This window comes from Brachyhypopomus gauderio, chromosome 2 (assembly GCF_052324685.1).
Source record: "Brachyhypopomus gauderio isolate BG-103 chromosome 2, BGAUD_0.2, whole genome shotgun sequence".
Taxonomy (NCBI): domain Eukaryota; kingdom Metazoa; phylum Chordata; class Actinopteri; order Gymnotiformes; family Hypopomidae; genus Brachyhypopomus; species Brachyhypopomus gauderio.
Window position 1 is genome coordinate 41,586,510 of NC_135212.1, and position 20,686 is coordinate 41,607,195.

The 20,686-nt window shown below is 38.5% G+C and overlaps 2 protein-coding genes across 2 annotated transcripts; one reads left to right on the forward strand and one right to left on the reverse strand.

Annotated features, from left to right (window-relative positions):
• Nucleotides 1-22: 22 nt before the first annotated feature.
• On the forward strand, nucleotides 23-15,106 carry baxb (BCL2 associated X, apoptosis regulator b). Its single transcript, XM_076996376.1, has 6 exons — nucleotides 23-241; nucleotides 363-393; nucleotides 4,931-5,101; nucleotides 6,216-6,351; nucleotides 6,453-6,557; nucleotides 12,456-15,106. The coding sequence occupies exons 1-6, from the start codon at nucleotides 220-222 to the stop codon at nucleotides 12,609-12,611; spliced, it is 621 nt and encodes a 206-aa protein (XP_076852491.1). The 5' UTR covers nucleotides 23-219; the 3' UTR covers nucleotides 12,612-15,106.
• Nucleotides 14,819-19,959, reverse strand: LOC143506659 (uncharacterized). The gene has a single exon (XM_076996375.1). The coding sequence runs from the start codon at nucleotides 19,733-19,735 to the stop codon at nucleotides 16,937-16,939; it is 2,799 nt and encodes a 932-aa protein (XP_076852490.1). The 5' UTR covers nucleotides 19,736-19,959; the 3' UTR covers nucleotides 14,819-16,936.
• Nucleotides 19,960-20,686: the final 727 nt, after the last annotated feature.

Sequence of the window (20,686 nt, forward strand, 5' to 3'; positions counted from 1 at the left end):
AAGTATCTGTTATGTTCCAGTCGGGCTTTTATGAATTAGGAAGAAGGGACAAGAATTCGACCCGTCAGATATGAGATATGCAATACTTTAGAGATCTCATTTTAGAATATGCTGGTTCTTCTTCCTGAGTAGAAAACAACCATACCAAGAAGAACTTTATGCTGGGTTAATTTTCTGTTTTTGTTGAATCCTAGTAGTCGACTACAAGTGTCAATCGACATGTCGTGTGAAAGAACGCCTGGTAAGTAAAGTTTCTTAGCTAAGTTTACTTTTTACTTTATTTACTTTATTCTCATTCAGTTTGAATTAATGAAATTAGAGTATTCCAAGTGTACAGATCTCATCTATTCTTCTCCCTTCAGATGACCAAATCGGAGAGGCACTTTTGATCGGGTGAGTCTTCTCTCGCGCACTTTGGTGCTGAGGCGTCATATTAATAACCACCAGTGTATGAGTAAAACACTGTAGAAGAACAAGAATGTACAATATAACTACAGTACAGTGTTTTATATGATACTAAAAGAATACAGAATATAGAACTAAAGTACAGTCCTTTGTATGATTAAATAAAAATATAGAACTACAGTAGCCTAGTCCTTTTAAAAATACAATACGATCTGCCAAGGGAGGGTATTGGGGTTCCCCACAAGAAGCGAACCCCAAAATCGAAAGTGAAAGTAGTGTGAACATAAACTATGCCTATATATTAAGGATGTATATCTTCACCACTAAGGTAGATTCAATACACATCTCGATACACTGTCACCGAAACGATATAACTGCGATACTCTGAAACCCCTTGTCGATACGATGCGATACAAATCACTCCTGTTCACGATATGATGCGATTCAAAATGATTTGATAACTATATGACTTATTATATGAGGATTCGGTTTGATAAATGATAATTCGATACAGTTAGTTGAGGTTTGAGGATGTATTGGCCTAACCCATCAGTTTTCTTAACTCAATAGCCAGAGGTGGGTAGGAACGCGTTACATTTACTTCGTTACATTTACTCAAGTAGCTTTTTGGACAAAAATGTACTTGTAGGAGTAGTTTTAATATGAAAGACTTCTACTTTTACTTGAGTAAATATGTGGTGAGAAAAACGCGACTTTTACTCCGTTACAATCGGATTTGCGCCACGCGCTACCGTTACTTTCGTTTAGTAAATAATTCGTCTTTTCAGTGAGAAGACTGACCAACGTCTCGTCAACTGACTATGAGTGACCAATCAAATGAAGCCGGTCAGTCACGTGATCACATACACAAACTTTCTCCACTGTAGCAAGAAAGTGACAGAAAAACCTACCGAAAATCCCTGACCTCATACAGCCAATGTTTATATCACAAAAGTGTAAAAGGACAGCTATATAATGCGCTGCAGGGTTGCCAAGTTTTCAAGATCAAGATTTAAACCGGGGTGGGGGGTGGGGGTTTGGGTGGTGAACGTAAATTGTTGACGGGGGGGGTGTAAAATGGACACAAATTAAGTGTTATATAAGTGTTAAGTGGTTGTCGCCAGAGCGAACAACTAGTAACTCATTGAATCATAGATATGGATCAGAGGTAAATAAACTAGATTTTTTTCGACGTGAGAAATCTGATGTGTGGCGTGTAAGTGTGTGAAGACAGCCAAATGCGTGTGTCTCACGCTCAATGCATGAGAGTTTGCAACCTTGGCGCTGCCAATTGTGTCTGCAAACGTGTGGACATTTCAGCCTACAAGAACTCAACATCAAATATGAGGAAACACGATGCGATAAGTTTGCTGTATGTATAATTTTGTGTAATGCTATATCTCTGAGGCATAACGTTTGTATGATGTAATTATTAAATGTAACGCAGTGCAATACTAAAAACCAGTTCTCACACTGATTGTACACACTAGCAATATAGGATGATTAAGTCTGCGACAAATTGATTCAGTTGGTGTCAAGTTGTAGCTACACGTATTGGCTGACAGTCTCATCAGTTAGTGCCTTTGTGGAACACATTAAAGTTACACAGGCCTAATAATTAGGAACAAACAAAAATACATATTATTTATAATAAATAATTTATATATATAATATTTCTTTATAATAAATTATTTTTATCATTAAAAGTCATTGTTTCCCGTAATTCAATTTCCCATGATGTAATTTACTGACACGAGACAGTACTCATGCATTTACTCACTACTTGAGTAGCTTTTAATCAAAGTACTTTTTTACTTTTTGTAACGTTCTGCGTGGTGCAGAGCATGGAGGCGGACTTAAACGCTGAGAAGAGCGAGATTTATTACAGGGCATTACAGTCGAAGTAGCTGGCAGAGGTCACAACGGGAGAGCCATCCAGATTAGACAAGTAAATGGGCATTTCAAGACTGGACTCAACACAACGGGAAAACACGGAACGGGTAACAGAAACACAGAGCAGACTCACGTAAAACAGCGAACAGGGAGGAACAAAGCATAAGCCGACTGGTAGACAAAACAACCGACAACCAGACAGGGGAAATACAGGGACTATATGAACACGGAACTAAACTAGGGACAGGTGCTAACAATGATGACAGGGGCGGGACTAATGGGCAAGGAATAACAGAAAACACGAGGAACAGACATTGGAGTGACAGCGGGGAGAGGGGGGTGTAGCCCTACGTGACACTTTTACTCAAGTACATGTTTGGGATGCATACTTTTACTTTTACTTGAGTAACATTTGGTTCAAGTAACTGTACTTTTACTTGAGTAAAATTGTTGAATACTCTACCCACCTCTGTCAATAGCACAATTCTACTTTACTCTCTAACAATTTAAGGGATGTATGCATCTGGGGTGGGTTTCCCGAAACGTTCGTAGCACTTCGTAACCTCGTATGAAACGTATGAGGTTAAGAAGTACTTAGCGCTAAGAACGTTTCGGGAAACTCACCCCTGGCTGTTTTCAATGGAGCAAAACCAATACATAATATAAAAAAAATGTATAATTCAGTATATTCAGACAGAGCATTAATTTATTCAAGTGAATTATTCAGTTATTTTCTCCATCTATGTAAGTACTGTATTAACATAGTGAAAATTATGATCTGCAACACTACTGTCTGCTAGACTTATGAGGGGTTAGTGGCCGCAGAGATGTCCACACCGTGCCGTCTTTTCATGTGTGTCGCCAGGTTCGTTGTGCTACTAACGTATTTGATATAGTGACGTGTCGTTCGCGAACGATCCGGCTCTAAGAGCCGGCTCTTTGAAGTGAACGATTGGAACCAGCTCCACAATGGGAGCCGTTTTAGGATCCTATTTGGGAGTCGCTTTTTCCTTCAGTATTGCGCTTGTGCTCTGTAAGTGCCACAGTTTTTTTCCAACATCGTTTTTATTTGTCCTTCGGTGCCTCGCTGTCTCTCCCTCTCCTTGCGCGTATTGCTCTGTTTCTGCCAGTGGTAGAGCATACTTGGCGCGTCGCGACCAGCGCGAGGGTCCGTGCGCCGAAAATGACGCAATCGCGGTGGCTCCGCCCCTGCGTGAGGACCCCCGTGCGAAGCGAGGTCGTGCACCTCTTCAGCGCAATGAACAAAGTTATGTATGCCGGGTTCATACGTATGTTACTTGCCATTTTCAATATTTCCCAGCACCTTAAACTTAAATATTTATACATGTACTCGAAATTATTCGCTTTTTTATCACATCGATTCAGTCAGACATCTATTTGTTGTGAAACAAAATACAGTTACATTTTCAAGTACTTTAGCCTACTTTAGCACTTTTCAAACCTGGAGCACAATGCAACATTAATTTTCGTCAGGTAAAATCCTGTTTTTCCCTGTTTTTTAGGGGTGTTTCTTTATACTACCACCCATATCGTTTCAGACAACACTGCAAAGAACTTCTCCACTGCCCGCATGTCAAGCGTGTGCTCCACACATCTGACCAATCACACGCAGCTTTCAGTTAATAATGTGGTGGGAAAACACTGGAAAAAAAAAAGTCTCCACTTTTTTTGTGGAAACGGCAGGCAATTGGCCAAGCTGTATTGCGTTCTATTTTGTTATAATTTAATAATTGGTTATAATAAAACTTTTATTTATAAAGCATTGTTATGCAGCATTTTTACTTAATGTCAATAATGAAACAAAATGTTATAAAATTAGGTTTAAGCTATTAATTAATTAATAATGTAAAAATATATATGGGGAGCCGTTTGGGAGCCGAAAGAGCCGGCTCTCCACAGTAAGAAGAGCCATTAGAGCCGCATCTCAAAATAGAGCCGAAAATCCCATCACTAATTTGATAGCCCCACGGCAATGTTTGCAGATTGCGTGCGTCTTGTCAAGTTGACTACCTCGCTTAAAAAACCCAAAATATTGCCACACGTTTGATTTGTGTGTCTTTTTTGGTGCATTAAATATCTTTGTCATTGCTAATGCTCTTGTTTCCCTCCATCTTTGTTGTGTATGTCTGCGTGTTTGCGTCAGTACCTGAGGACACGATGGTGCATTTATGTTGCCTCGAAAAAAAAAGAAATCAATAAAAATAAAAAGTATGTTGCCTCTGTAAATACGTTAGAATAAGGAATAGATATTGGAAAACAAAACACCCCATTTTAACCATGGTATTTGCCGATGCAAAAAGGCTAGAGTCGATGCACTGTAAATTTGCCCACAAATTAAACCCGATGCACGTTGAATCTACCGGTGCAGTCGAATCGCAGACGTGTGTACCGAATCACCGATGTGAATCGGTGAATCTCCCCATCACTACTATATATACACCTATATAAGATACGTGGACCAGTTAGAACACTTTCTGAATTTGTAATCGCCTTCATGACATTTAGACAGCTGTACAGTATTGTTAGTTTGCCTCCATTGAAGTATAGTACAATATGGTAAGTATTGAATTATTGTACAGCATCAGTTTTATTATCCCTTTGTGTCATTCAGAGTAATAAAGGACCAGGTAAAGAACGTGACATCTGAAGGAAGCGTCCCTTTAGTGGATCTCCCAGAACCAAATCCAATTACCAATGCACGGGATCAGAGGCTAGTGAATCAAATTGCAGAGACGATAAGAGTTATTGGTGATCGGCTTGATCAAGATCCTCGTTTTAATGAGTAAGTATTAAATCCAAGTCTGTATTAAATCCCAAATAATGAAGTTTAGCAGAGTTCACAATAGATGTTTTGTATTGCACTGAAAAAAGTGAGAGTTCAGTTTGTCCTGTGTCAAAGAAGCAGCACGACAACTTCAGGGTTGCCAACTTTTCAAGATCGCTTGGAGTGAGATTTGAACCTGGAGTAGGTGGCTAGTGTTAATTGTTGACGGGGGGCGGTGGCGAACGTAAGTTGTTACCGGGCGGGGTGTAAAATGGACACAAATTAAGTATTATATCGCGATCAATTGATCGCGAGTGGTTGGCGCCAGAGCGAACTAGTAACTCATTGGATCATAGATGTGGATAAACTAGATTTTTTTTTCGGCATGAGATATCGGATGTGTGGCGTGAGAGCGTGTGAAAACGGTCAAATGCGTGTGTCTCACGCTCAATGAGAGTTGGCAACCCTGCAACTTAACTACAAGTAGTGTGAAAATGTCACAGGCAGCACACTTGATATGGCATTTAAAAGGTTTGGCCTAATAAAACATTTAACATGTTTCTGGAGGAATGCTGGCATTTCCCCAAGACACAGAATGTGTTGTGGATTCTAGAATTAGAAAATCACACTTACAAAATATTTACAAAATCACATTCCACTGTAACACTTTGCTAAAAAAGTAGAAGTTTGTGTTTTCATAATAAAAGATGTTTTATTTGTGAAAATTATCTTTGAAATTGTGCTCTTTGGCAATATGGAAAAACATCTTAAATCAGTTATAAATAGTTAAAGCACATAGCTATATTAAATATAAATAAAATTCACTACATGGCTACACTGTTTATAACACCTTGTGGTTATTGAGGTCAAATAAGTGCTTTGCATCAATCTGGATTTAAACCTGTCCCCATTTATGGGAGAGTAGTGCAAACTTGGTCCACCAACCCAAGAGCATAGTAGTCACAGAATGCTAAAAAAAGAGTCAGAATGCCAGATCCGGAAGGGAACTAACCCTAACTGGGCTTGGGTCATTCTGGAGTAACCTCTCCTGCAACAACATCAAAAGGTCCAATGTGGGGTTTGAAGCAAAACTCAGACCTGCTGTTCACTGTGATTTTTGTCTGCTTGTCAGTATGATCGATGGACTGGGACGTGTAGCTGATAAAAGCTGTTTCTGGAAGCTGGTGGAGAGTGTCTTCAGCGATGAGCAAATTAACTGGGGAAGAATTATTGTGCTGTTCTACTCAATAGGAAAACTGTCTGCTAAGGTCCTACTTTTCTACAGCCGTCAGTACACTGGACTGTCATAGTTCAATTTGTGTGCACGTGTACATGTTTGTAACATGATCATTTGCTGTAACACACACAGATGGTCCTAGCTCGCCTGCCTGCAGTGTTCTCAGATATACTTTCTTTAAGCCTGGACTTCTTCAGGAAAAAGCTTCTGGAATGGATCTGCAACATGGGAGGATGGGTAAGAAGAAACCAGCACACACGACACAGTTTTGCAAATATGAGGAATCATACAATTATAAAATATGAGAAAACATCAAATGTTGGCTGTTTTGTGTCCTTTACAAAGTATCAACAGACTTTATACATATACATACCCTATACAACAAAAATAAGTCCAGCTCTGTTAAATATCACGTGTATGTTAAATGATTTAAAAAATTTTAATGACAAAAAGTTCATATTAAAGAATACATGGTTTTATTTTAGTCAGATCCAGGGGCGGACTGGCATACATTACTACCAGGGATTTCCCCAGTGGGCCTATGGGTTAGTGTGCCGCCGGTGGTTTAACAGTCTTGCTGGGGCCCAGGACAAGAAGGTTTCATGAACCCCCCCCCCCCCCCCCCCCCCCACAATCCTTGTGTTAGGTCATATAGTATATAATATAGCCACACATCAAAGCTGTTTCTGACAGCTGACTGGTTTATACTTGACGCGTCGCGAGCGGCGAGAGGGAATGCGCAGCGAAAATGACATAATCGCAGTGGCACCGCCCGTGCACGAGGGCCTCGCGGTGTCGATTCGCGATACACCTTTATAAGGTGGAATTAAAGCACTTGTACGTCACTTTAAAGGTCCATTTCAATATTTCAGGGCTGGAGTGGGACACTTTTTCATGCCCGGGAGTTTCATGCCCAAATCCGGCCCAAAATTATTTTTCCCTCCCAATCGGCCCAAACTAGAGACTGACATGAGCCGGCCCATCGGGAATCCTCCCGAATCTCCCGATTAGCCATTCCGGCTCTGCATATACTCGAAATGATTCGAAATAATTCACTTTTAATCACATTAATTAATGGTTGTTTATTTTCAAAACGCCCAATCTTAACGTCTTCACGTTCTCTCATGTTTCGTCCTGGAATTACAAGAGGCTCGTATTTGTTAACGTAATACAAGAGAACTGTTCAGTCAGACAGCTATTTGTTGTGAAACGAAGTAGTTACAATTTCAAGCATTTTCAAGTACTTTAGCCTAACTTCCAGCACTTTTCATATCTGAAACACAAAGCAACATTAAAATTGGTCAGGTAAATGTTTTTCCTTTCTTTTCTGCACTCCAGATTTCTGTTTACTGTAACTAACCACAACTATATTTCCCGCTGTTGGGCGGGTACCAGCTGGCTACAGTCGGTGCTGGATCAAACCATTTTTCAGTGGGAGGCGGGGGTGTACTTAATGGAAAATATGCAGATAGGTAAAAAACATATATATTTTAGCCATTGAGCTTATTTTGAGTACAGAATTTTATATTAATGAAAGATTTCAAGATTATATTTAAAATTATAGACTTTAAATAAAAAATAAATTGCTGGGCTCTTTGATGGGCCCCCTAGCCCTGGGGCCTGGGACAACAGACCCGGTCCCCCCCCCCCCCTTTCGACGGAGCTGTGTGGTAGTATAAGAAACACCCCTCAAAAACAGGGGAAGGAACATTTACCTGACGAATTTTAATTGTGCATTGTGTTCCAGGTTTGAAAAGTGCTGGAATTAAGGCTAAAGTACTTAAAAATGCTTGAAATCGTAACTGTATTTTGATTCATAACAAATAGCTGACTGAACAGGGGGGTATTCCAGAAAGCGGATTCAGCGACGAAACCGGTTAAGTAAAGGTTTATACACCTTTACAAGGTGGAATTAAAGCATTTGTACGTCACTTTCAAGGTCCACTTCAACATTTCCCAACACGTTAAACTTAATTAAGTTAAATATTTATACATATACTCGAAATGATTCGAAATAATTAGCTTTTTCCTCAAATTATTTAATGGTTTAATCTTAACGTCTTCACGCTCTCTCATGTTTCGTCCTGGAATTACAAGAGGCTCGTATTTACTCATCGTAATACAGGAGAACTATTCAGTCAGACAGCTATTTGTTGTGAAACGAAGTAGTTACAATTTCAAGCATTTTCAAGTACTTTAGCCTAAATTCCAGCACTTTTCAAATCTGAAACAAAAAGCAACATTAAAATTTGTCATGTTCCTTCCCCTGTTTTTGAGGGGTTCTTGTTTGTTGTATTCCTATAAACTTGTTCAGCTGTTTGTTGTATTTCTATTGTTTGTGGAGATGAATGATGAGTAAGTTAAAAAATATTTGCACTGATTTAATGATTGTTTGTTTTCTTCTCTACACCACAATTTCACTACTAATTATACATATTTTCAGAATAGTTTTACCAGTACCAGCTATTCAACATATATCATTTGGTGCATTTTACAATGGAAGAAAATTTAGTAGAATTAAGTTCAAGTTATCATTTGTGTGGCCCTCTGACACAATTCAGGTTTCTCATGTGGCCCCTTGTAAAAAATAATTGCCCACCCCTGCAAAACGTAAAGATGGCGCTGAGAAAGAAAAAGAGGTTGCTATATATATGTATATCAGTGGCGGATGCTGGTCTTTCAAGGAGGGGAAGCTCAATTTCGGCTTGAGTGATAGAAGTCAGTCTCCAAACACAAGCAGCTACAACAAAAACCACCAGAAATAGAAGCTCGATTTGTTGCTAGTCATTTTTAACGAAGAAAATGCCGCTAAGAGGATTAGGAAAATCTCCGGTTCAACTCAGAACAGAATGAAAAAAAAAATTGAAAATAAATGCTCCCGCGGAGGTTTACGCCAAAAGATTGCTGATTCGCTCATTTCGCTGTCAATCAAAAAGGGATTCAGCCTCAGACAGATCATCCAATCATCATGCAGAAGCTGAGCGTCCGGGCCAGCCGAGGCCAGTCCACTGCTTCATAGACCCCCAGAGACGCTGAGCGTCCGATGGGCGGGACAAAGCCCAGAATTCATCCAATGGCTCATCTCGTTTCGCTGCACTCTTTGCTTCGCTATTGAACTCTGTAGATGCTCAGCGTCCACACCGTTTAAAGCGCCGTGAAGCTGCGGGACTGAGTGAGAGGAAAGCCGCGTCGTTACCAGTGATAAGAAGGTGATTCTGAACAAAAGTTGAGCGCGTTGTAGCGCATATTTAGACAATGACATGTACACGCAACAGTATATGTCTGATCACTTATTTTTTTGACATTTTAGGGGAAGCTGAGCTTCCCTTGCAGTCTTAAAGCAATCGCCACTGATGTGTGTGTGTATATATATATATATATATATATATATATATATATATATATATATATATATATATATATATATATATATATATATATATAGTGGGCCATATATATATGGCCAGTCTGTCAGGAACTCCCGGGCCACTTTTTCTTCCCAGTCCGCCCCTGGTCAGGTCAGACCAGAGGTGGGTAGAGTATTCAACAATTTTACTCAAGTAAAAGTACTGTTACTTGAACCAAATGTTACTCAAGTAAAAGTAAAAGTATGCATCCAAAAATTTACTTGAGTAAAAGTAAAAAAGTACTTTGATTAAAAGCTACTCAAGTAGTGAGTAAATGCATGAGTACTGTCTCGTGTCAATAAATTACATCATGGGAAACTGAATTACTGGAAACAATGACTTTTAATGATAACAAAAATAATTTATTATAAATAAATATAATATATAACAATGATTTATTATAAATAATATGTATTTTTGTTTGTTCCTAATTATTAGGCCTGTGTAACTTTAATATGTTCCAAAAAGGCACTAACTAATGAGACTGTGAGCCAATACATGTAGCTACAACTTGACGCCAACTGAATCAATTTATAGCTAAATTAATCTTCATATATTGCTAGTGTGTACACTCAGTGTGAACTGGTTTTTAGTATTGCACTGTGTTACATTTAATAATTGCATCATACAAACTTTATGCCTCAGAGATATAGCATTACACAAAATTATACGTACGGCAAACTTATCGCATCGTGTTTCCTCAAATTTGATGTTTAGTTCTTGTAGGCTGAAATGTCCACACGTTTGGCAGACACAACTGACAGCACATTATACTGTATAACTGTATGAGGTCAGGGATGCTCGGTAGGTTTTTCTGTCACTTTCTTGCTACCGATGGAGAAAGTGTGCGTATGTGATCACGTGACTGACCGGCTTAATTTGATTGGTCACTCATACTCAGGTGCCCAGACGTTGGTCAGTCTTCTCACTGAAAAGACGAATTATTTACATAACTAAAGTAACGGTAGTGCGCGGCGCAAATCCGATTGTAACGGAGTAAAAGTCGCGTTTTTCTCAGCACATATTTACTCAAGTAAAAGTAGAAGTCGTTAATATTAAAACTACTCTTACAAGTACATTTTTGTCCAAAATGCCACTCAAGTAAATGTAACGCGTTCCTACCCACCTCTGGGTCAGATATACTATACTTAAATTACAGACTCAGCTGTGAAATGTGGAACCAAAGCAAGTAGATTTGTACTGCAATGTCGAATTTAGGTGTAACATATAAGTCCTATAACAATAACCTACAAGGAAAGACTGAAACACTATTGATGTCAATCTCGAAACGCAGAATCGAACTGAATCGATTAATTTGAATCATGGTGTTCTGAAACACTGTTTCGAAGTCCGTATCAAAACGGGAAAGCCACGTGACTTCCAAAAACGGGTTTCGTTACTCACGAAGTTTCAATACGTTTCAAATCTTTTCGCGCATTTTAGTCCGCACTTAAGTTCAAGCAGCTGGTCTGAGATCAAAATGTTTAGTTGTGATTACAACTGATTACTTGTAATGTTTACTAAATAAAGGATTACACAAGCATATCTTGCATCTTGCAATGTAAAATTAATAATGTCTGCTATATCAAAGCACAGACTAACCGTGTATCATAATGAAAAATACATCATAATGACATCATTAAAACAAACCTATTCTCTGCTAAATTATATGTTTTCATGACAAAAAAAATTATTTAGGGACATAATATGCTATGGGGGAATATTTCATGTCATTTTTCATAAAAATAAAAAAAAACACATAACTTTTGTTTCTGTTAAGAAAAAGTTGTGGATTTAGGCCCTGGTTGCCCACTAGATGTCACTGTGGCGAATCCTGATTTCTGATTTCATTTGATTTGATCTCCCAAAAGCCCCACTTTTGCCATCACTACAGGGCCGGCACCAGAACATGTACAGTGAGGGGTCATCAGAAAATTTCGGGGTGGCGAACGTATGTTGTTGAGCGGGGGGGGGGGGGGGGGGTGACACACACGTAAGTTCTTGAGCGGTTGATGGCGTGTAACGATTGTTGAGCGGCTGAGGGGGTGCCATGTAGCAATTGTTGTAAAATAAATGGGTCTTATTATTTACATTGAGGGGGCGGGACACCTCGCCTCACCTTTTGCCCCCCCGTGGCGCCGGCCCTGCATCACTATGAAACACACAGGGAATAAATACCAAACCAATCACTCTAACAGAACTAGAAACAGCTGAAACACATAGGGAGGTGAAGTTATAGACAAGGGGGCGTGATCAACAGAATGAGACACATTCAGAGTTGCCAGGTTAGCGGTTTTCCCGCCAAATTGGGCTTGTTTGAAAATCCAGCCGCGGGTAAAAATTCTGGGGTCGTGGGGTGCGGTTTTTTGGGCTACTTTTGAGGTTTTTTGGGCTTCTGGAGGGTGGGTTTTACACTGACTTTGTGCGGGATATTTTTGTAGGACCTGGCAACCCTGGACAAATGGAAAGCAAAGACGTCTGGCGGAGCATTCAATTCAATTTTCAATTTCAATGTTTATTTCAAATATGGAAAACTAAAAACAAAACAAATGATAAAACAGATAACAAAACAATTTTACATATTTGAAAAGGAATGGGAAGAAGTATAAAACTTAGCATTAGCATCAGCATTAGGCTGATGATTACTTGTCCTGAGACAGCAATGATCCTAATTCTGAATTCCTAATCCTAATCTTACTGTCCCCTTTTTTTTATTCTCCTCATAAAGATTAACAGCATTTCCGAACTGGCCCGTTTCTCCATAGAGCGGTTTTGTCCTTCCTCCATCAGCACCATCTCCTCTTCTGTAGCTCTTGGCCTGGTGTTCCTCACTGGGGCACTGCTGGGGGCCGTCATCGTCTGGAGACTCAACAGATTCAACTGAGAGATACAGAACGACAGCAAGAAGGTGAACAAGAGCATTTGGCTGAAGCCAGGTGGGAGGGACTGTCAGGACGGATGGGAGCGAAAAAGCAAAGGGAAGTGACGCAAACTCAGGTGGAGATCTAGGCATGAGGGGAATCACAGGCTAAATCCGAAATGCCGTACTTAAGCAGTATGCACTAGATTTCAATACAGTATGTTCTGTTCAACCGTTAAAGCAGTACGTTCTTTCAGTAGGCAACTGGGCAGTTTGCATACAACCTCGGACATACTACATTCGCCATTTTACTTATGTCATATGACATCACATTACCACAGTTAAAGACCGCTATTCATTAAAAGCGCCATTCGATATTTTTCTGTTATATATTTTTACAACATTTACCTTGTTTGGTTATGGATTTACAATCAGCATCAAGACAGCGTCGAGGAGTAGCAGAGTTACAACAACCATTAACCTCAATTTAGCCTTAATAATGCCAAAGCTAGATATGTTAAATAGTAAAAGTCCTCACCAGGATTTTGCTCAGGCTTTCTGGATTGTGTTGATTCCACTAATTTTACCTGGATTGCATGAGTTAGAAAATCTAGCAAGCTTGAACCTGAACCTGGATTATACACCTCTGTAAATAGAGATATATATGGATATATTTATATTTGAAATGGTTAGGACATCATTTGGCATTTCACTAACATTGCTGACAAGGTGAGGTGAATCCACCAACTCTATTATGTCAGCACAATTAGGCAACCAAGATTTAAAATAAACAAAAACAGCAGTCAGAGTGTTAATGAGATAATATATACTGATCTAGACATAAAGAAAAACTCAAATTGTCATTGGAATGCAAAACAAATGCATTGAGGCACATATCATGAGTTTGTTATTTATTATTCACCATTTTGTTTAACCAAGTTGTCCTAGGTGATAAATAGCTTGTTTATTTTTGTGACCTGTTATATTTTAATATATCTAGCCCTGGTTCAATTCATTCTTTTGACCTTTGTTTCATCATACTGTATCTGAGTTCCCTTGTATAATTGTAGTTTAAAGATTAAATTATAATAATTTTGTAAGTTAAAGACCTGTTGCTGATTACAACTTAAAGTGGCAATGAGGTCTTAAACATTTTTTGGAAGGTCTTTTAAAAGTATTTAAAAGGTATTGAATTTAATTTCAATATTTCTGCCTATACCCTGTTGTATCTCATTTATATTCGTAAACAGCCGACTCGCTACCTTCCGCCATTTTTTCTCTGCTCCAAACGCCTGCTCCACTCCAGTTGAATTATGGGATAGGACAGTGTGCCGCAATACTTCAAAATGGCAGCAGATTCAGTAAGCCACCTGGGTACTTTTCACTTACTTAATGCATCCTGTGTATTCGGACATACTACCCTTTATTGCATACTGCTTTGGCGTACTGAATTAGAGGGAAGTACGGCATTTCATACAGAGCCACATTCTTGTTCTATAGTTAGAGATAGTTGAGCACAATGCCAAACCTGCACATTTAAATTTAGCTAAACATCTGTCTTTATTTACATTTTAATGTCAATTATAAAAATTCACATGCTTTGATTGTTGTATTTGTAAAATAAAAGTGAGATTCTAAGGAAAGGGTTGATAATAAGTAAGAGTTATGTAATATGTTGTACAGTCATCACAGATCATTCAGTGCCTCCATTTTAGCTCTCAGGCATTAAGAACCTACGGACTCTACCTCATCCATAAGCAGAGTACTGTACCCAAACATATCCTTAAGCATTGGGATTGCTTTTGTTTTATTACTTGTTACAAAAGCCTACACAAAAAGCCTATAATATAAAAAAAATACCAGTGGAGACATGCAAAAATCTGGTCAGCAATTACAGGAAGCGTTTGATTGCTGTAATATCAAATCAAATCAAATCAAAGTTTATTTGTATTGTGCTTTTAACAACTCAAGTTGTCGCAAAGCAGCTTTACAGGGTTTACAAGGTTAACAATACTATGGGTCCAGAACCCTAATGAGCAAGCCAAAGGCGACAGTGGCGAGGAAAAACTCCCTATGATGGTGGGAAATAGGAAGAAACCTCGGGAGAACCAAGGCCTAATAGCCAATAAATGCTTTTCTATTAATTATTGAGAAGGGTATGAATAATTTTGGACATGCCACTTTTTGTTCAAATGTGAATAAAAGCTGAGAAATATTTTTTCCCACAATGATGCCTCTTGTACATCATCGTAGTATCTCCTGGGAGATGCCTGTGTCATTTCCAGTCAAAAGTATAATTTCTGGTTAAATAAAAGTAAATTTAAGTCAAAATTTGTTATGGTTATGAATACTTTCGGGCATGACTGTATATATAAAATGGTTTGTGATGGTTTGTGATGGTGAAGTAACTTAAGTTTAAAAGCTGTTAGGTGTATTTGGCATATAAACACATACACACACTCACCAGACACTTTTGCCATCAAAACTGTCTTTATTGTTTGTGGCATAAATTTAGAGGTTTAGTAAAAACTTTGTGTGTGTGTATGTATGTATGTGTTTGTGTGTATATAATTATTATATTATATAATTAATATACTTATATATATTCTAAAATTGATTATTATAAAATGTTATACTTTTGTATTATGAGTGGCTTATTATAAAACATTATTTACATTTTATTTCATGATTTAAAATAAAAATGTGTGTTTAAATTGGCAGTATATTTATCTCTGGCTTGTGTAGAAGATCTCACTCTTGGGCCTCAGCAAATAGTGTCACATCTCTGTGTCACATAAGCTGTGAGTTTATAGATTAAAGGAAGATATTATTATAGCTTTCTTGTTTGGGTACAGATTAAATAAAGACAGTTTGCTGAATAAGTGTGGATGTGAACCACTCAATAACTATGTTTATTAGGTATGTTCAATTGTATTTATATACACGTGTTTAAGCTATGTTCAAGTACATTTATTTGTGTTAATTAGCTATGTTCAAGTACATTTATTGATGTGTTTTTTAGCTGTGTTCAAGTGCATTTCCAGGTTAGAAAGCATAGTTTATCGTATGAAGAATGTATGAAGTACATATTTTATGAATAATGTCAAACAAGCTTAAGACCGAGCTAAGCTAATCCATTTTAAGAGGAGGAGTCTAGAAATAGGAACATAGGACGTAAAGGGCATATTCAAATACAAACACTCAATATATGTTTTAAACATTGATACAAAAATACATGGAAACGATCTAAAAAAAATAAGTGCAATTACATAATCAGACACAAGAACATGGAGAGGTTAACCAATATTTTAACCATTTTAACACTAGAAGTCCCAGAGAAGGGTCTTTCAACACTTCTACCATCGGAACCCAGAGAAGGGTCGAGAGAACTGAAGGATTTTAGCTAACACCCTATTATCAGCTGCGAGCAGGCACTTTTGTTCTGTAAATAAGGCCATTACTGGCGCACCACAGGAGGGGGCATGCTTCAGCTCACAACTAATTGTAGTTTTTCATTGAGTTTAGCCATTTAGTTAGTTCTATTCAGTTTGTTGTATTTTATAATATAAAGGTTATATATATTGTATATAGTTTAGTTTTATCTGAGCAACAAAGCACAAACAATAAATTATTTTTTAATATTTTAAATAGAAAATTAGACATTTTATAGCCAGGTACATGTGAGTAATGACCAGAAGCATTTGTGTCTAAGTCAGGAGGACTGAAATTTCAGCATGAGAAACATACAAAAGAACAACTGTTATGTTTCCATGCTTTTTTATGTTCCATGCTTTTTATTATTGCCATAAAATTATACAAAAAATACAAGGAATAAAACAATTCCACACATATTTACAATAGGCTGCAGTGCAGGGCTGTGTGTGTGTGTGTGTGTGTGTGTGTGTGTGTGTGTGTGTGTGTGTGTGTGTGAGTGGCATGTCCTTCTTGTGTGACTAGCACTTCAGCAGTCACTCAGCAAATGAGGGAGTGGCAGACTGAGTGGATAATTGTATGTGAGTGCTCTGTTGAGAACATTTCAACTTTATTGTATATATTTCTAAACTTACATCATGTCCTCTGTAGCTTCTGCTCTCAGCCAGGCCCTCTGACTGCCTCTCTCACCTTATGCATGTCCCCTGCACAACAATGCAGCTGGGGGATGGGCAGACACACTCAGGACCAGCTTACACACTTTTGCATGACCTTTTTTGAGGTCATTGCAACAGGCCTTGCGGTCCTTCTCCATAATTGTTCAAATCAAAGGACAACTCTGAATTTATTTGTTTGAATAATGAACTTCTCTGTGGAAAAGCACCAAATTTAGAATGGAAAATACCAAATGATCAACTCTATGTAGCAGGTTCAGGAGCAAGCTTTGTCCAAAGTTTGTCCCAGAATGCATTGCGTTGAGCTGGGTCTTGTGGCCAGTCTATGTAGGTCTTTGTCTTCATCAGTCGGGCAAGTCTGTGATGCACATTTATTAGCTCAGAAGGAATTGTTTCCAGGAAGACCAGGACAAGGATGTCCTTGTGTTCAGCCATCAACCTGTAAGTAGCCAAGCGCATCTCCACTGAACACCAGTTACTGCGGAGGTAGTTGCGGCTAACCAGGCAGAGAGTGTATCTGCTTCTGTAGAGGCTGTCTGTAATGTTCTCCACAATGGCTTTTCCTGGCTGGAAATCCCTGCTGTGAAGGCACAGCCTGAGGAAAGGGGGTCCTCTTTGCTCCAGGTTGGGCAGAAGCTCATCAACCACCCAGCGCTCATCCCTCCCACAGTAGGACACAAAAACATCAAAACTATGTCCTCCTTTGTTCGCCCTGGTAGCCTCCTCCAACCAGCCTCGAGCTATGTGGAAGAAGGCCAGCAGGTATTCACCAGCCAGCTGATGGAGCAGCACCACCAGCATGAAGAACAATATTCCCACCAAAGAGCAAACAAAAAACAGAAACTCAACATCCAGAACACAGTGGTCCTGAACATATTTGGACAACAGCTTAGTTTCATCAGCACTTTTACATGGCAGCATCTCTACTGAGCACCATGAAAGAAACACCTGAACATGCTGTTGGTATTTTGCCCATTCAGTCATCCAGACATTTTCACAGCTACAGTGAAGAAGCGGATTTTCCATAACAAGGTATCTAAGGTTATGTAGGGGCTCCAGAAAGCTCTCTGTAACACTATATGCATTATCTATGTTCAAATACAATATTTTAAGTGACTGCAGATCTCTGCTCAAGTCATTATCCAGCAACGGTATCCAGCAGAAGTCAAATAGCAGGAATTCCAGACTGGACAAATTGTGGAAAATCACATCAAGACTAGGCTGCAGAGATAAATCTATGTTTACAAGGACTAGACTCTTCAGGTGGACAAGCTGATTCAAATCTGTCAAATCCATTTGTGCTGTTTTGTGCAGTAATGTGATTTTTAGGTGCTTTAGAGACTTGGGGAACCGAGCAGGTAAAGACTGACCACATAGCACACGGTCTGTCTGTACAGTTAACTGGGCAAGAGATTCAAAAAGTGGACCCTCACAATCATGAAAAGTGACAGATTGGCCAATAACATGCAGGTGTAGGCCTGCTATATGTTTACTGTCTTTGCCTAATATCAGTATTATTGGTCTTATTCCAGAATTCATGTACAAGTAAGTCAGATTTTCAGGGAAAACTCCAAATAACAAACTAAGGTTGATCTGGACATGTGAAGATTCAATAGATGGATATTGAAAGAGTCCCAGTTGTAATCTTTTTATGGACTTTAAATGCATAAATGTTAATTCTTCAAGAATAATTAAATGATTGTGTGTAAGTATGAGAGTTTCTAGATTTAACAAGCCAAAAAATGTATATGCAGTAAGGTTTGATATTTTGTTCCAAGACAGGTCTAACATTTTTAATAAAACATTGTTTTTAAATGAAAAATCCTCTATATATTCAGTTTCACTGTTTGTCCAGGTCAGACTCTCAAGCTCTTTTAAGCAACTAAACTGCTTGCAGCTGATATTTCTGTTTTTGCTACTTAAAACTTCCACTGAGTGTAGTTTAGTGGCAATAACCTGCTGATTTTCACAGAGTGCCAAATCTTTTTTATTATACTTCTCACTGACTCTCCATTTCACCATCAATGTAATGAGATTTCTCAGAGCACCAATTAATGTAAAACGTAAATACGCAAGGTCAAACTGCACTGAGCTAATTTCAAGGTGTAAAAGCATTGAAGAGTTCTCTAGATTGGGAAGAAAGTTATCAGTTATATCGACAAATGATACTGTCAGACTTGTGGTCAAAAGTTCTGATGCAGTTTTACAGATACTTTCTAACTGATAACTGTACATATCAGTTAGCCACAGAAAATCAATGTTTTTCATTTCAGCTCTTAAAATATTAAATTCTTTCCAGCCGATTGCTAAACCCGACAATTTCTGAAAGTATTTTAAGGCAGTTTTATCCAACACTGTTACATTGTCAAAATAGAGATTGATGTGCTCAAATGAAAATTCTTTAACAACAAAAGATGTCCCATTTGTGAATGTACACTTTGGATGTCCAAGAGTAGTTAGCAATATCTCCACAGTTAATTCTATTAGTGTAGATGACACGAGTGTTAATCTACACAGCAACTCAGAAAAGTCATCTGTGTTGTCTGTGATTATAAGCTGTTCCAACTTCATAATCCCTCTAAAGACATCTACCGCCATTGATGACACTTTGCAATTAACAAATTTCAACCTTTTTAGATTCTGAAGGTCACTGAGGACCTCAGAGGACAGTGAAAATGTTGAGTATCTCAAACAATAAAAATACAAAATTTGCAGACGTGATAGATGTTTAAAGGCTTCATGTAATATGTCAGGCATTTCACCAGATATTTCTAAGTATCGAAGGCTCTTAAATCTTGTGAGAGAATTTGATTGTAGAATTGAACCCTTCACAAAGTCCAGACAGAGAGCTTCTACTTTGGATGGAATTGTGGCCAAGTCCATTATCACATCGCTGATGTTTTGACAGTGTCCCGTTAAATTGCTTTTTGGACATGCAGTTTCAAAGCCAAGTTCCACATAATCTTCATACAAAAAACATTTCTCAGACATCCAACACAATCCGTGGACCACAAGGTATGTGAACACAACAAAAAAATGCATGTTTTCTATAAACAAATTACCGTGCGTCGTCCCAGAGATGCCACAAACTTCTATTCATTAGCACATGTTGTGTTGAATAGTTTCCAGATACCTGACTGCAGCAGCTGTAATTCCATAAACATGTGTTTTCATAGAAAACCCTGTGGTTGTCCGTAGCTGAATGCTGAAGATACAGCAGAATTAAGCCGAAGTGCATTTCAAATGAGGACAGAACTTTTTATGGACATCAACTTTTCACATCCTCTATTTCTACTTCTGTTTTTCTTCTCTTTTACAGTACATCATCTGACAAAAGCAGAAGTGGCTCATCATATTTTATTAAAGTGTTTTTACAATATTTTCTGCAGTGGATGTGATTTCCTGACATGTCGCAATGGCATTAACTCTGTGTATTCTACATTCTCAATCTAGTCTAAAGTACTTTCCAGTTTTAGTATTCATTATTTATTGCATGTGACGCACAGTGACTGTGGTGAGTGAGGGAGGTAAAGTCAGAGTGGTGCACAGACACAGACATTTATTTTCTCAAAGGATGAGTAACGTCTAGACAGATGACATTAACACAAATGTACAATGACCATCAACGAAGGAGAAAACCACGAGGGTTTAAATACAAATTATGCTGAAGAAAGTACGAGTGATTGGTGTAACAGAATAACAGAGGCCAGAGTAACAAGGGAGTGTGGCAGCATACAATTACACAGCGAACAACAGCAAACCCATGTGGTGGCTAGTGTACAATATATACAATTGACAGTAAAACTAAATAATATACAATATAGTTATTGAAGCTCGATACATACACTATATTGCCAAAAGTATTCGCTCACCCATCCAAATTATCGGAATCAGGTATTCCTGCTTCCTGTACTTCTGTAACAGGATGGACTGTGTTCAGGGTGGGTGTAATGCCTGGGCTGGGACAATAGGGTAGCTGTGGCGCTGAGTGAC

Bases quoted from the DNA above. Each gene is read 5' to 3' on its own strand.
- baxb (XM_076996376.1), top strand. From the start codon at position 220: ATGTCGTGTGAAAGAACGCCTG. The intron at 242-362 runs GTAAGTAAAGTT...TTCTCCCTTCAG, and splicing joins GTCGTGTGAAAGAACGCCTG to ATGACCAAATCGGAGAGGCA. The intron at 5,102-6,215 runs GTAAGTATTAAA...TCTGCTTGTCAG, and splicing joins CAAGATCCTCGTTTTAATGA to TATGATCGATGGACTGGGAC.
- LOC143506659 (XM_076996375.1), bottom strand. From the start codon at position 19,735: ATGCATTTTTTTGTTGTGTTCACATACCTTGTGGTCCACGGATTGTGT.